The sequence below is a fragment of the Gekko japonicus genome, unplaced genomic scaffold (genome assembly GCF_001447785.1).
Source record: "Gekko japonicus isolate JY-2015 unplaced genomic scaffold, Gekko_japonicus_V1.1 scaffold1123, whole genome shotgun sequence".
NCBI classification, from domain to species: Eukaryota; Metazoa; Chordata; class Lepidosauria; order Squamata; family Gekkonidae; genus Gekko; species Gekko japonicus.
In genome coordinates, this window is record NW_015165858.1 from 37,950 (window position 1) to 49,997 (window position 12,048).

Genomic DNA, 12,048 nt, shown 5'->3' on the forward strand with positions numbered 1-12,048 from the left:
TTTTGCCATAAGCCTTGGGTTGGCCCAGTCATCCTCTCAGTAACTTACTTGATATGGTTGTTTGTGAAGATAAACTGTGGGAGGGGACCCTGAGTTCCTTGGAGAAAGAGCAAGATAAAAGTAAGATAGACTATTGTAGCATCTCAAAAGACACTTTGGCTATGTGGGAATGGACAGAACAGAACAGGCTACTGATGCAGAAAGGGCGCAGACACCAAAGGTTTAGAGCAGAGAACTATCAAGAAGACCAGGCGGGGAAATGGCCAGGTGGTGTGAACAGACCATCAATACCTCCTATCCAGGCAAGACTATATGCAAGATGGAGACAAGGCTGGAGTGACAGGCCTAATGCAACTCTTCTGTCTCTGAGGCATCCGATATTAAGACCTCACTAAACTCCTTTTCCAGCTTACTTATGGTACCTTCACTTCCTTCTTTGACAGGAGGCGGTGGTGATGCACTCTTTGCTCTCCGTTTTGCTGTCCTTCTAGGGGTGAACATCTTCTCATCGGAGTCGGAGGAAGCCCACTCCTTGCAGGGCTCCTTCTTGCTCTTAGGTCTACCTTTCCTAGCCTTCTTCTTTTTGCTCCAGTCCCCCCCTACAGCTATCGTCATTTCTTTCTCTTCAGCTGGGCGTCCTCTGTGGAAATGCTTCACAACCTTGACATTGGGTCTAGAATTCAAAGGAAGAGATGAATGGACGGCGAGTGGAAAAGGTACACCTAGGGAATATTTTCACCCCCATAAGAATCAGCACACACACACTCACTCACACACACACACAACTCGGGCTAAGAGTTCCTGCTGAAACAGTTGTGCTATCTCGCTTCTCTGCACTGCTTACTGCACACAGCACACCGCCCCATTCTGTGCCCAGGCTCTTTATGTCGACGTCTCCCAGCAGACAGAACATTGTTGAGTATTCCAGGGCCCCACAGCAGCTCGGATGTTATAGTGATTCTGGCCCCCCACTTCCTCATCTTTTCTGAAACAGCTGTGTGGGGCTGTTTCAGCACTTGGGAAAGTGTGGGGCAGTGGGGACAAATGTGGCATTTTTTTAAATGGCCAAATTCTTCCCTAAAATGGTATCAGCGGCCACAGGTAGGGCAACGGCCACTGTGACATCTAATCTGTGCCTCAGTCAGCAAAGGGGCTCATGTCCACAAAGCTAAGCTAGAGCTCTTGCATTTAAGAGACATAAAAGTGTCGGATAATGTCCGTGGCAACTTGGGGAGGCTTCAGTCTCATTTCACGGACTACCCTAACTAAACTCGTCACTTCCATGCTGGAAAATTCCTGGAGATTTGGGGTGGTCTATAGGGAAGGTCGATGTTAGCAGGGGGAGTGAACTCAGCGAGGATGTGATGGGACATTCAGAGGACTATTGCCTCTGAAGCTGCCATTTCCTTCAGGGGAACTGATCTCTGCAGTCTGGACAGCAACTATGGTTCCAAGAGAACTCCAGGCCACACCTGGAGTTTGGGAAATCTAACCTTCATCCTCAAACAGATTATACCTTTCAAATTCCATTGGCATCAGTGGGCCGTAATGCCTCAGCCAAAAACATACTTTGACTTTCGTGTTAGAATAGAAACAACCACATTTCGATCTTCTCCCTCCTCCTTGAGAGTCACTTGCCTGGATCACACAGCCCAAGTGGCCCAGATGCAACACAAATTCCCACCCCCATTCCCAGACAGGAAGAAGGTGCTTAGCTGTCATCCTACTCAATGCTTAGCAGAGTGAGAGCTAAGCCTCTTCCTTTACTGATCTTCTATCATCATGGGTATTAGTTTCTAATTTACTGTAACTACTGATGACTCTTCCAGCAGATTTATTCCAGCTTTGTTTGAGATACAGATGTGCACCTATTTAATAAAGTGAAAAGAAGACAATTCATGCATACTCACACGAGCTGATCCATCATCTGTGTCATGTTTATGTAACAGCAAGAACAGGTATACCTTCTGCAACTGATTTTAATAAGCCCATTTCGCACACAATGTTCCTGCAGTAACAACACCACTATTAACCTCATCACTGACTTTTAAACCTCAGTATTAACAATTCAAATAAAAGAAAACCGTATGTTTTAAAGACCTGAGTCTATACACTGCAGTCCTATATATGGCACAAGGGGGGGAAAGAGGTAACATACTGGAATATTCAATAAATACAGCAGATGCACTAAAAATTGTTGAGATACTCAAACAAATGTTAATTAAAAGATTTTTGCAGGTGACATTTCTTCGGGCCAATGAGACTAAGGGCCAAACTACATGTTACACTTGCCTCTAGGCAGGCCACAAGCATCTTCAGATGTTGTTTTGAAACTTCCCTACTGGGAATGCAACTCTGAGGCACACAAGATCTGATTCAGATGAGGACCATGGCACACAGAAAGGGGGGCTTAAGCCTCCCCCCTGTGTCATTTCTCCAACCTGAAACTGCCCAGGGAGCCACTATTGTTAGGATTGCCAGTTCTAGGTTGGGAAATACCCGGAAATTTGAGGTGTGGAGGCTCGGGAGGTTGGAGTTTGGGAAAGAGAAACACTTCAGCAGGGTATAATGCCATAAAGTCCACCTTTCAAAGCAGCAATTTTCTCCAGGGGAACTGATCTCTGGAAACCAGTTGTAATTCTGGGAGATTTCCAGCCACCACTTGGGGTTGGCAACCCCACCTACTGGCCCTACATACACCAAATGGGACAAACAGCAGTTCCCCAGGGTCATTTCAGCTCAGAAAAATAGTGCAAGGCAAAGATTTAAGCCCTGTCTCCCACAGAGTTGCCAACTTCGAGGTGGGGCCTGGAGATCTCCTGGGGTTAGAACTTATCTCCAGACAACAGAGGCCAGTTCTCCTGGAAGAAATGGATGCTTTGGAGGGAGAACTCTATGGCATTACTCTCAGTGGAGTTCCTCCTCTCCCCAAACCCCACCCTCCCCAGGCTCCACCCCCAAATCTCCAGGAATTTCCCATGTCAGAGTCAGCAATCCTAGTCTCTCTGCATGCTGTGGCCCCAATCCAAACTATGCCCTGTATTCTTTGGAATTGTGTTACAAACAGCATCTGAAAATTCTCATGGCTGACCCAGAGACAACTGTAATGTATAGCCTCGCCCAAAGATGAAGCAGCAGTAGAATGACCGGGGGGAGGCGGTAGGGGGGAGAATCATTCATTCCACAGCATTAATCATACATGTTTCTTATTGCAAAGAACTCATTTTCCAAGTCAGATTAATCTGGAGGGTGAAAATGTGCCACCACAGTTACTTTTTTTCCCCAAACAAAGATTTCTGTTCATGCAAAGGACAGAGTGCAGAGCCTTTGCCTCCAAATCAGTAAGCCACCACGAGCAGTGACTTAGCTCTGGATGGGTGGCAACTTTTCCAATGCAGGGGTGGCTACGTGGGCCCTGGATGCAATGACCCCTGGTGGGCAAACCCCTGTAGGGGCAGCGAAGGGGAGGGTCAGATGAGACAGCTCCAGAGCAGGAAGTGCTGCAGAAAGCTTCCCTGTCTGATGCATTGGGGGGGGGGCTCAAGCTGGCATGAGCCAGAAGACGCCAGCCAGGATCTGTAGGCCAGAAGGCTTCCAGGGGGGCTGGCCCAACCACTAGTTTCACCCCCCCTCCTGCCACAGGGGTGGCAACTCTCATGGGACAGCAGGGGTAGTCATGAGGCTTGCACAGTATGCACAGCCTTACTTTGGGGGCTGGGGGAGGCACTGTGAGGAGGAGGGGCAAGGATCTGCTCTAGGGCTTCTAACTTCCTCTTGAGAAATACCTGGAGATTGGGGGAGGGGTTGGAGCCTGGGAAGGACAGGCTTTGGAGAGGGGTGGAACCTCAGCAGGCCCCAAAGAGCACTTCGGTCGGGGTCACAACACCGCCTAGTGACCCCGGGCCCTAAAGAGGCCAGGCTTGTTGCCACAAGGGCCAGGTTCTTTTCGGTGGTGGCTCCTATCTGGTGGAATGAGCTCCCGGAGGAGATCAAGGCCCTGCGGGACCTGTTACAGTTCCGCAGGGCCTGTAAGACGGAGCTCTTCCGCCAGGCTTTCGAATAGGAGCCACCGCCACCACCAACGGGGGACTGCAAAGCAGTACCGCTGGGTTGGGCCATTCTGGCCGTCTGAACATCATGGCCCACAGCATCCCCCTCGTTGACCCCTATGTGGTGAGCAATAGGGAGCGAGTATAGTAGTCGCGATGGATCCTTGGGAGTTGCTTACTGTGTTTTAACTGTTTTTGGGGAATTGATCTCTATGGTCTGGAGATCACGTGTAATCCCAGGAGATCTTCAGCCCTCACCTGGAGGTTGGCAACCCTAATGTGCTCCCTAATGCAAGGAATGAGCCATGCAAGAGAGAAGGTGTAGGAGACAAGAGGAGGGAGGCCTCAGGAGGGAACACAGCTCTGCAGGTCTCTCAGACTGAGACACAATGGGGATTCACCACCTTTCTCCAAGGCAGCAGGTGGCCATTCCTCTCTGAGATCCTCAGGAGCCTCTTCCCCCACACCTGCTGAAGGACTCCCAGTAGGCCAACCAAGCCCTTTGTGGAGGGAAGGGGTTCCTGGCCCCCAGTTCCTGTTGCCCACTGCCAGTAGAAGTGCTGGCAGGAGAAAAAGTAAAAAGAAAAATCAGGCTTTGACTACTTACAGGAAGTTCTTATCACAGAGTTGCTGGAGATTCCTAGAGCTACCTGGAAGCTTATGGTAAGAACTTCCTGCAAGTAGAGAAGGGTTTCTTTTTCTTTTTTCTCCCAGGACGCTGCCCCACCAACCCTCCCACCAGCTGCCAGACAATGTCATTCGACCCCAATGCCCAGTCATGTCTCTCGCCATGGAGCAGCCCAGTGTGGCGGCAGCTCATGATTTGGGTGCCCCGCCCCATGACAACCAAACTGCCTGACTCTCTACCTACCTTTCTGTTGTTGTATTTTAAAACTGTGTAGAGTTTATCCTCAACGTCAGCTTTATTAGGTGTTGCTATGACAATACCTGGTACATAATACTCCTCTCCTGACTGTTTCCTTATTCGGGCAAATACATAGTCGCCAACCTGCAGAACCAACAAAGAGCTAAGTTAAGCCCATCCATTTTAAATGTAGTACTCCCTAACTGATGATGAGCCAACTGTCTCAAGAAATATTAATGATTAGTTACCTGCAAAGGTGGGCAAGGCATTGCTCCTCCCACTGGCATAATGAACTTCATTGGTACAATTTCAGTCTCCCCATTTGTAAAACCAATAAGTGCATAAGAAGAAGTGATGCTCCTTAGTACTGTCCCTAAAACAAAGACATGGGGGGGGAAATCTATGTTTCAGATCACATGCTATGTTTTACAGATTATGAAAGATATCTAAATGCCCTTTAACACAAATTCTGCAAGAAGCTAACCAATAGAAGGCACGCTTTACAAGTCTTAGGTTCAGTCCCTGGCATCCCCAGTTACAAAGATCTCAGGTAACTGGCCAGAGAAAAGTCAGAACCTTAGATCTTGAAAAGGGCTGTCAGTCAGAGAGCCACCAGTACCTATAGCCAATGGTGTGATTCACTACAAAGAAGATTCATATGTTCATAATCCCGGCTCTACCACCTCTTGCAACAAAAGATTAATCTACTTCAAATTCTGTATCCATTATTTATTAAAAACCAGTCCCAAAGTGTTATACTAACACTGGGAAATTAGCACCGCAATGAATTCCCCTATCTATTTTTTGCCTTCTAAACGTGGTATGAGAGACCTAGGAAGACTCACTACAGCAGTGGACTATCTGTCTCTACAATCTGCACCAGCCCACCTCAAGGCCGAGCTGCCTATCGTGAAAATGCTTGAAAGTGTGAACGCAGTATTTCACACTCAGAAGCCAGGCCCAGACTCACCGTGGAGCCCATCTGTGGCACTGCGGGGAGGGCAGAGACAGCAAGGGTAGCTGTGGTGGCTCTTGCTGGGGCAGAGGGGGCGGGCCAGTGTCAAGCAGGGCCCGCCCAGCCTGACACCAGACTTATCAGGGAGTTGGGGATGGCTGGTGGGGTGGGGGCACCCAGGCTGCTACTTAAGGCACTGTGGCACTCTGGCTCACCCTCTTTCTGGCATTGGGCTTTTTGGCTCACTCTCGCTGCTCCCCTGCTCTGCGCCAGAGCATGTGGCCTCCTGGGCAAGCCGTGCACCAGAGAGAGCCAAGGCAGCAAGGACGTGCCACTCTGGCTCGCCCTCTTTCTGGCATTGGGCTTTTTGGCCCACTCTTGCTGCTCCCCTGCTCTGCGCCACAGCATGTGGCCTCCCGGGGAAGCGGTGCACCAGAGAGAGCCAAGGCAGCAAGGATCCAGAGCGGCAGCGACGGAAGAACCAACGGGGAAAGCACCAAGTAGGCAGCGGGGTGGGGGGTGGGGGGGAGTCTAGGCAGGCATTCTAATGGTAAAATTAAAGATTTCTGCATTCCACACAGTTGCCAAGCCTCAAAGACTGGCTTTAACTCTAGGGTTGCCAGGTCTGGGTTGGAAAATACCTGGAGACTTTCAGGGTGGATCTGGGAGAGGGCGGGGTTTGGGGGGAGGGACCTCAGCATGGTACAGTGCTATAGCATCCACCCTTCAAAGCAGCCATTTTCTCCAGGGGAGCTGATTTCTGTCAGCTGGAGATCACTTGTAAAAGCAGGAGATCTCCAGGCCCCATCTGGTGGCTGACAACCCTACTTAACTCAAATTGTGCCCCTATACTAACAAACGCATGCACTGCTTCCCTTTCCCACATTCACACTGCAAAGACTTGCAGATTCTGCAAAACAGACAAGAAAGTTTTCTATGCTCAAAATTCTTGCCAAAAAACTACATACATTTACTTTCTGATGTGAAGATTCTAAACATTTGTCCCAGCACTGCCATGCACACTCTGAAATGTGTGTAAAATCAGGTACAGGCCCACGTAACCAGGTTTAGAGGCAAGTCTGGGCATTCCAGTGTTAGCAACCTCTACAGTATAGAATCTATACTAACTCTGGTGAACACCAGAAATCTCACTGGTATGTGGCTAACAACAGCAAGTGATCTAATGGGGCAATGTTATGTATTACATTATGTAGATAGCCTGAATTGGAGAATGAGCCTGAGCTTCAGTCACAAGTGCCATAGACTCTCAGTATCCTCAAATCAACAGCCTGATTGGCTGCCGTTGTGCAACGGACCAATCAGGAAATATTGTGACTTTCAGCGGGAACAAACCCTGTTGGTCCTAAGCACTCACTCATGATAGGACCTTACTGGTCTAGGGGTGTGGTTTAGCCAGTTCCAAACTGCATATAAGTTGGGGTTGTTCTGTGTGTGTTGTTGTTGTGTTCTGTTCTAATAAACTGAAATAATTGGTTGAAGAAAGAGCTGCCTGATCTTGAGTTACAACAGGCAGGCAGAACAGGGAAGTTTCAGCCATTAAGGGATGGTAAATAACTTCACTCTGTCGCGCTCCTTGCATCCCCAGGTCACTGTTGGATTGTAGCAGTCCAATTGCACCCTGCTGAAGTCCCACTATAGTCACCACACAGACTCAGGTTTAGTGGTTAACTATATACAGTGCAGTTTATTTACAAGACACAGCTCTCACCGTCAAAGTGCTTCGCCAAGCAGTCAACATTTAAGTCAGCACACAATGTACAGTACATTCACAGTTATATACACATATGCTATACTGCTCCCTCTGTGTTTCTCACCTTTTCCCCAACTTCTCCCTCCTTGCACCCCCAAGCAAAGTGACAGTTTTTCCAAGTCACAGGCAAGGGCACGGGCTGCTAGGAAACAGGTTGATGTCGTTCTTGTTCACTCTGTACAGGTGCACTAGTTGGGGCTTTCCACTCTAAGCATCTGAAGACATATCTCAGGTCTTGAGACTAGGTCCTTAAACTATAAATGGTTTTATGACAAGACTCTAGACTACGTGTAGGTCTGCTTATCACACATATACTATTTACCTGGATAATAAAATCCTGTGCTTTCTGATCTTGCAACAACCTTTCGACCTCGGAGAGTGTCGAACGTTTTTCCTTTTTGCCTCTTCTTTTCCTGTGGCCTCGTTCGAAATTTCTGTTGGATCTGTGAAAGGGATTTTTTTTTCAGTGCTAGGATAACTTTCAAATGAACGGAGTCAATAGAAAAGGGTATCTCATATGGGTACAACCAAATATTTACAACTTAAGAAATATGCATCTCACACATTTCAGCTTTCAAAATGAATCACTGGTTAACGGGGTCTCCAGGGCCAGAGCAGGTGTTTTGCATGCAGAAGGCCCCAAGTTCCATCTCCTCATTCAAAGATCTTAGGCAACAGGATTGGGAAGGACCTCTGAATCCCAGACCATGGAATATCACTTCCAGTCACAGAGGACAGTACTGGGACAGATGTGCCATAATATGGGGTTGAAGGCATTTATTGCCGAGATAGTTAAAAATGCTGTATCTGCACTGGAGAATGGGAATCAGGTTTCTTAAAAGAAACTATTGATGAGTGAGCAAGTAAATCTAGCTTGAAAAGGGAGCTGATTTCTACAGAAAATCTTCCAGATACTCATTAAGTGCTCTGACAGCTTGTTTTCCTTTAAAGGGACTACTCTAGAGCAACCCTGACTGTTTCCTAGAAGGCCAGATAAGACATATCTCAGGCCTTGAGACTAGGTCCTTAAACTACAAATGGTTTTATGACAGGACTCTAGACTACGTGTAGTTCTGCTTATCACACATATTCTATTTACCTGGATAATAAAATCCAGTGCTTTCTGATCTTGCAACAACCTTTCGACCTCGGAGAGTGTCGAACGTTTTTCCTTTTTGCCTCTTCTTTTCCTGTGGCCTCGTTCGAAATTTCTGTTGGATCTGTGAAAGGGATTTTTTTTTCAGTGCTAGGATAATCAACACTGGTTAGTCATCACTGAGATAGGGTTGCCAGGTCTTATCTGAGTCCCAGCAGGGGGCACCAGCCTGGCTCCTGGGGTCTTCTGGAAATGACATCATCATGCTGGGCACGTCATTCAGGGGATGCTCTAGCATTTGGGTTAAAAATATGGTCACCACAGAGTTTTCAACTAAATGCTAGAGCATCCCCACCCCCGCATGACATGCCCAGCACAATGACATCACCTCCGGGTGGGGAAAACCCCACCCCCATTGGGGGGGATGGCAACACTATGCTGAGATAATGTCTGGAGTGCTTCGAACACTTGAAATGAGCTTTATAAATGCTAAGCATTCTTTCTCCTTATTTATACAATCCCAGGATTTAAAGTATAAACAGAATATTTTATTTTCTGTATCGCTAAAATGAATGGATATTAGAAAATCAAACTAGCCTAGACCATACCTTCTACTTTCCCCTGAAATCTAGTTTGGACCAAAGGATGATGAATTCATCCTACTAACAGTAGCATCTTCTTCTGGAACAAAGTGCAAGAGGCTCTTGGAAGATGCTACCATTAACAGAACAAATCCATAGGATCCAACCCAAAATCTGCAATTGCCGTACTAATTTCTGCCTTCTAGAAAGGCAAATGATGAAGGCTGAAATATATATTTTGTCCTCTTCCAAAGCACTTGAGAAAAGGCCAAAAACTGCCCTGACCTGGATAGCCCAGGCAAGCCCAATTTTATCAGATCTTGGAAGCTACGCAGGGTCGACTCTGGTAAGTACTTGGATGGGAGACCTCCTTGGAATACCAGCAGCTGGGAGGCGGGGGCAGGCTTTATTCAGTCACCTCTCTGAATAGCCTCCAGGCCCCCAGTAGGAGTCAGAGGTCATCATGACTTCCAGGCGCGCGTGCATGTAGAAAAAATACAAAAAAAATCCAAAGAGAAAAGGCCAAAAGCTTGGATTCTAAACCTTGGCTCTGCTTGTACTACATTCTTTTCTACTGTGCTGTGGAACATATTCATCATTGTGGTCTGGTTCTCCACTGTGCAGTGCATTCCTCCATCACTATTAGTTCTTGTGCATACAAGACTGGCATTTTTCAATAGGCCAAAAAGCACTTAGTATTGAAGGAAAGCACTCCGTGGGGAGGACCGTCTCTGCAACAGACAAAGAAGGGAACAACTGGAATCATTGCTTTAGGATCCAAACCTCCCCAGCCCTGTGCAGTTGCCTAGCTGGTCTTTAAATAATAAGCATTGTCACTGTCATCCACATACACAATAACAATATGGCTCAACAACAGAGGTAATTTTGGACCGAAGTGATAAAAGAAAACAACATCTACACGTGAAGATTTTTGGTGTGCTGAAAAATAACAGTGGGGAAAGATGAGTGTTATTCTTGGTCCGAATCCGATACACTGTGGCCAAGCCACAGTGGCATTGCCAGCACTTCAGGGGCTCATATTAGCTGGTGGCTACACAGGTCTAGGAAATGATGATGGGCATAAGCCATGCCCACTGCCTTCTTCCACAGCACCAGCCCAGCGGCTTGAGAGGTTTGCCTCAGTTGCTTAGACCGTGAGCCAGCACTGAATGCCAAAATGGCCCAGCATCCCCTTGTGTAATTGTTCGTGACACCATCTTGAATCTGTTTTACATTGGTTTTAATGTTATTCATTTTATTATATTTAAAGTTTGTATACTATTCCTAAGACCTATGCCATTCTGTACATCTCCCAGAGCCCTGTGCAAGTCAGGATAGGGTGATCATTAAATAATAATAATAACAACAACAACGACAAAAATAATTCAGCACATGTCCCAGAATTTTTCTTCCTCTCTGTTATTGCTCTACCACGTGAAGCCTTGGTAATACAACTTTTGAACTTGTTGGTAACACACACTATTCAAAGCACGTTCATCAAGGACATTGATAAAGAGTTACTGTATCTCTATAAATGGCAATAAAGGGATTCGATTAGCAATTTTTAAAAAATTTTAAATTTTTACATTAAGAAAACAGCATCGCATGCCTATTTGTTAATTTACAATGGAAGTTACCCCCTTCTACCTCCTTATCTTTTTTAAAACAACTGGGTTTTACCATAACAAATATCAGGTGGAAGACTACTTGCACGTTCATTCATTTAGGAAAGTGAAATCAAAAGCCTAGCGATCATCAGAAACATTTCATTTCCATGAGCTCAATGCAAATTTTGAAGGCTATTTGCATTTTCTGTCACTCACTCTTAAAGCATTACAGTTGCAGATTAGCAATTACTGGTGCTCTGATTAGACTGCTAAAGCAGGTTGTCTCAGGATAAGTGATTGCACAGCGTTAATCACATCAGTGTCTGTAGCATACAGTGGTGGGGTAGGACAACAGCACACCAAATATGCAGCATGAGCCAGCAAAACCTAAAAATATTTCAACTGTGGCTCAGTTGAGGTATAAACTAATGTCAGGGAAAGATGAATGACCAACTATCTTCTTAACTGAATATATACAAATTAAACAGCATATATAAAAGAGCAAGATTTTCATATTTATTTGAAATAGTTATATTCTGGCTTTCCCCTGAGAAGCTCAGGGCTGTTCATTTATTCATATTAAAAGCTTCTGAACCAAATCGCAACCAAAACATATTGTCCCAAGTAATTAAACTCTACACATCTATTAATTCCATCATCTCAGAGAATTTTGAAATGGTCCCAGAGGTTGTATTTCCAGCACCACCAGTAATGAGCTACCCTGATGTTACACTTGTATATTCCAAATCATAGAATTACAGAGCAATCCTAAACAGAGTTATTCTCTTCTAAGCCCATTGACTTCAGTGAACTTGGAATGGTCACAAGTAGGTGACCTACTAGGCCTTGTGGGGGGATCTCATTTTCCCCTTCTTTACAATTTCCTCCTTCCCTTCCCAGAAAGCCTCCATTGCCTCTCCCCCCCTTTCCCTGTTTCCTTCTCTCCTTCTCCTTGTCTTCATCTCTCTTTTCCCTCCTCCCAGCAGCCTCTACCTAGGAAAATGATGGCCCAGTTGCAAGGTGCCAGCCATCAGACCCAGTTGCATGATAGGGAACCCAGCAGAATGTGTAGGGGCACCTCAGTTTCCCATGTATCCCCATCCTCACATTACTCCCTCTTTCCC

General features: G+C 46.4%; 1 protein-coding gene across 1 annotated transcript in view; it reads right to left on the reverse strand.

Annotated features, from left to right (window-relative positions):
- Window positions 1-345: 345 nt before the first annotated feature.
- VWA3B (von Willebrand factor A domain containing 3B) overlaps window positions 346-12,048 on the reverse strand; it is an 81,300-nt gene continuing 69,597 nt past the window's right edge. Inside the window, exons 23-27 of the mRNA XM_015411192.1 lie at window positions 8,740-8,830; window positions 5,163-5,287; window positions 4,921-5,058; window positions 1,911-2,008; window positions 346-673 (exon numbers count right to left, since the gene is read on the reverse strand). Coding sequence (XP_015266678.1) covers window positions 346-673; window positions 1,911-2,008; window positions 4,921-5,058; window positions 5,163-5,287; window positions 8,740-8,830 — 780 coding nt within the window. The remainder of the gene's footprint in view (window positions 674-1,910; window positions 2,009-4,920; window positions 5,059-5,162; window positions 5,288-8,739; window positions 8,831-12,048) is intronic.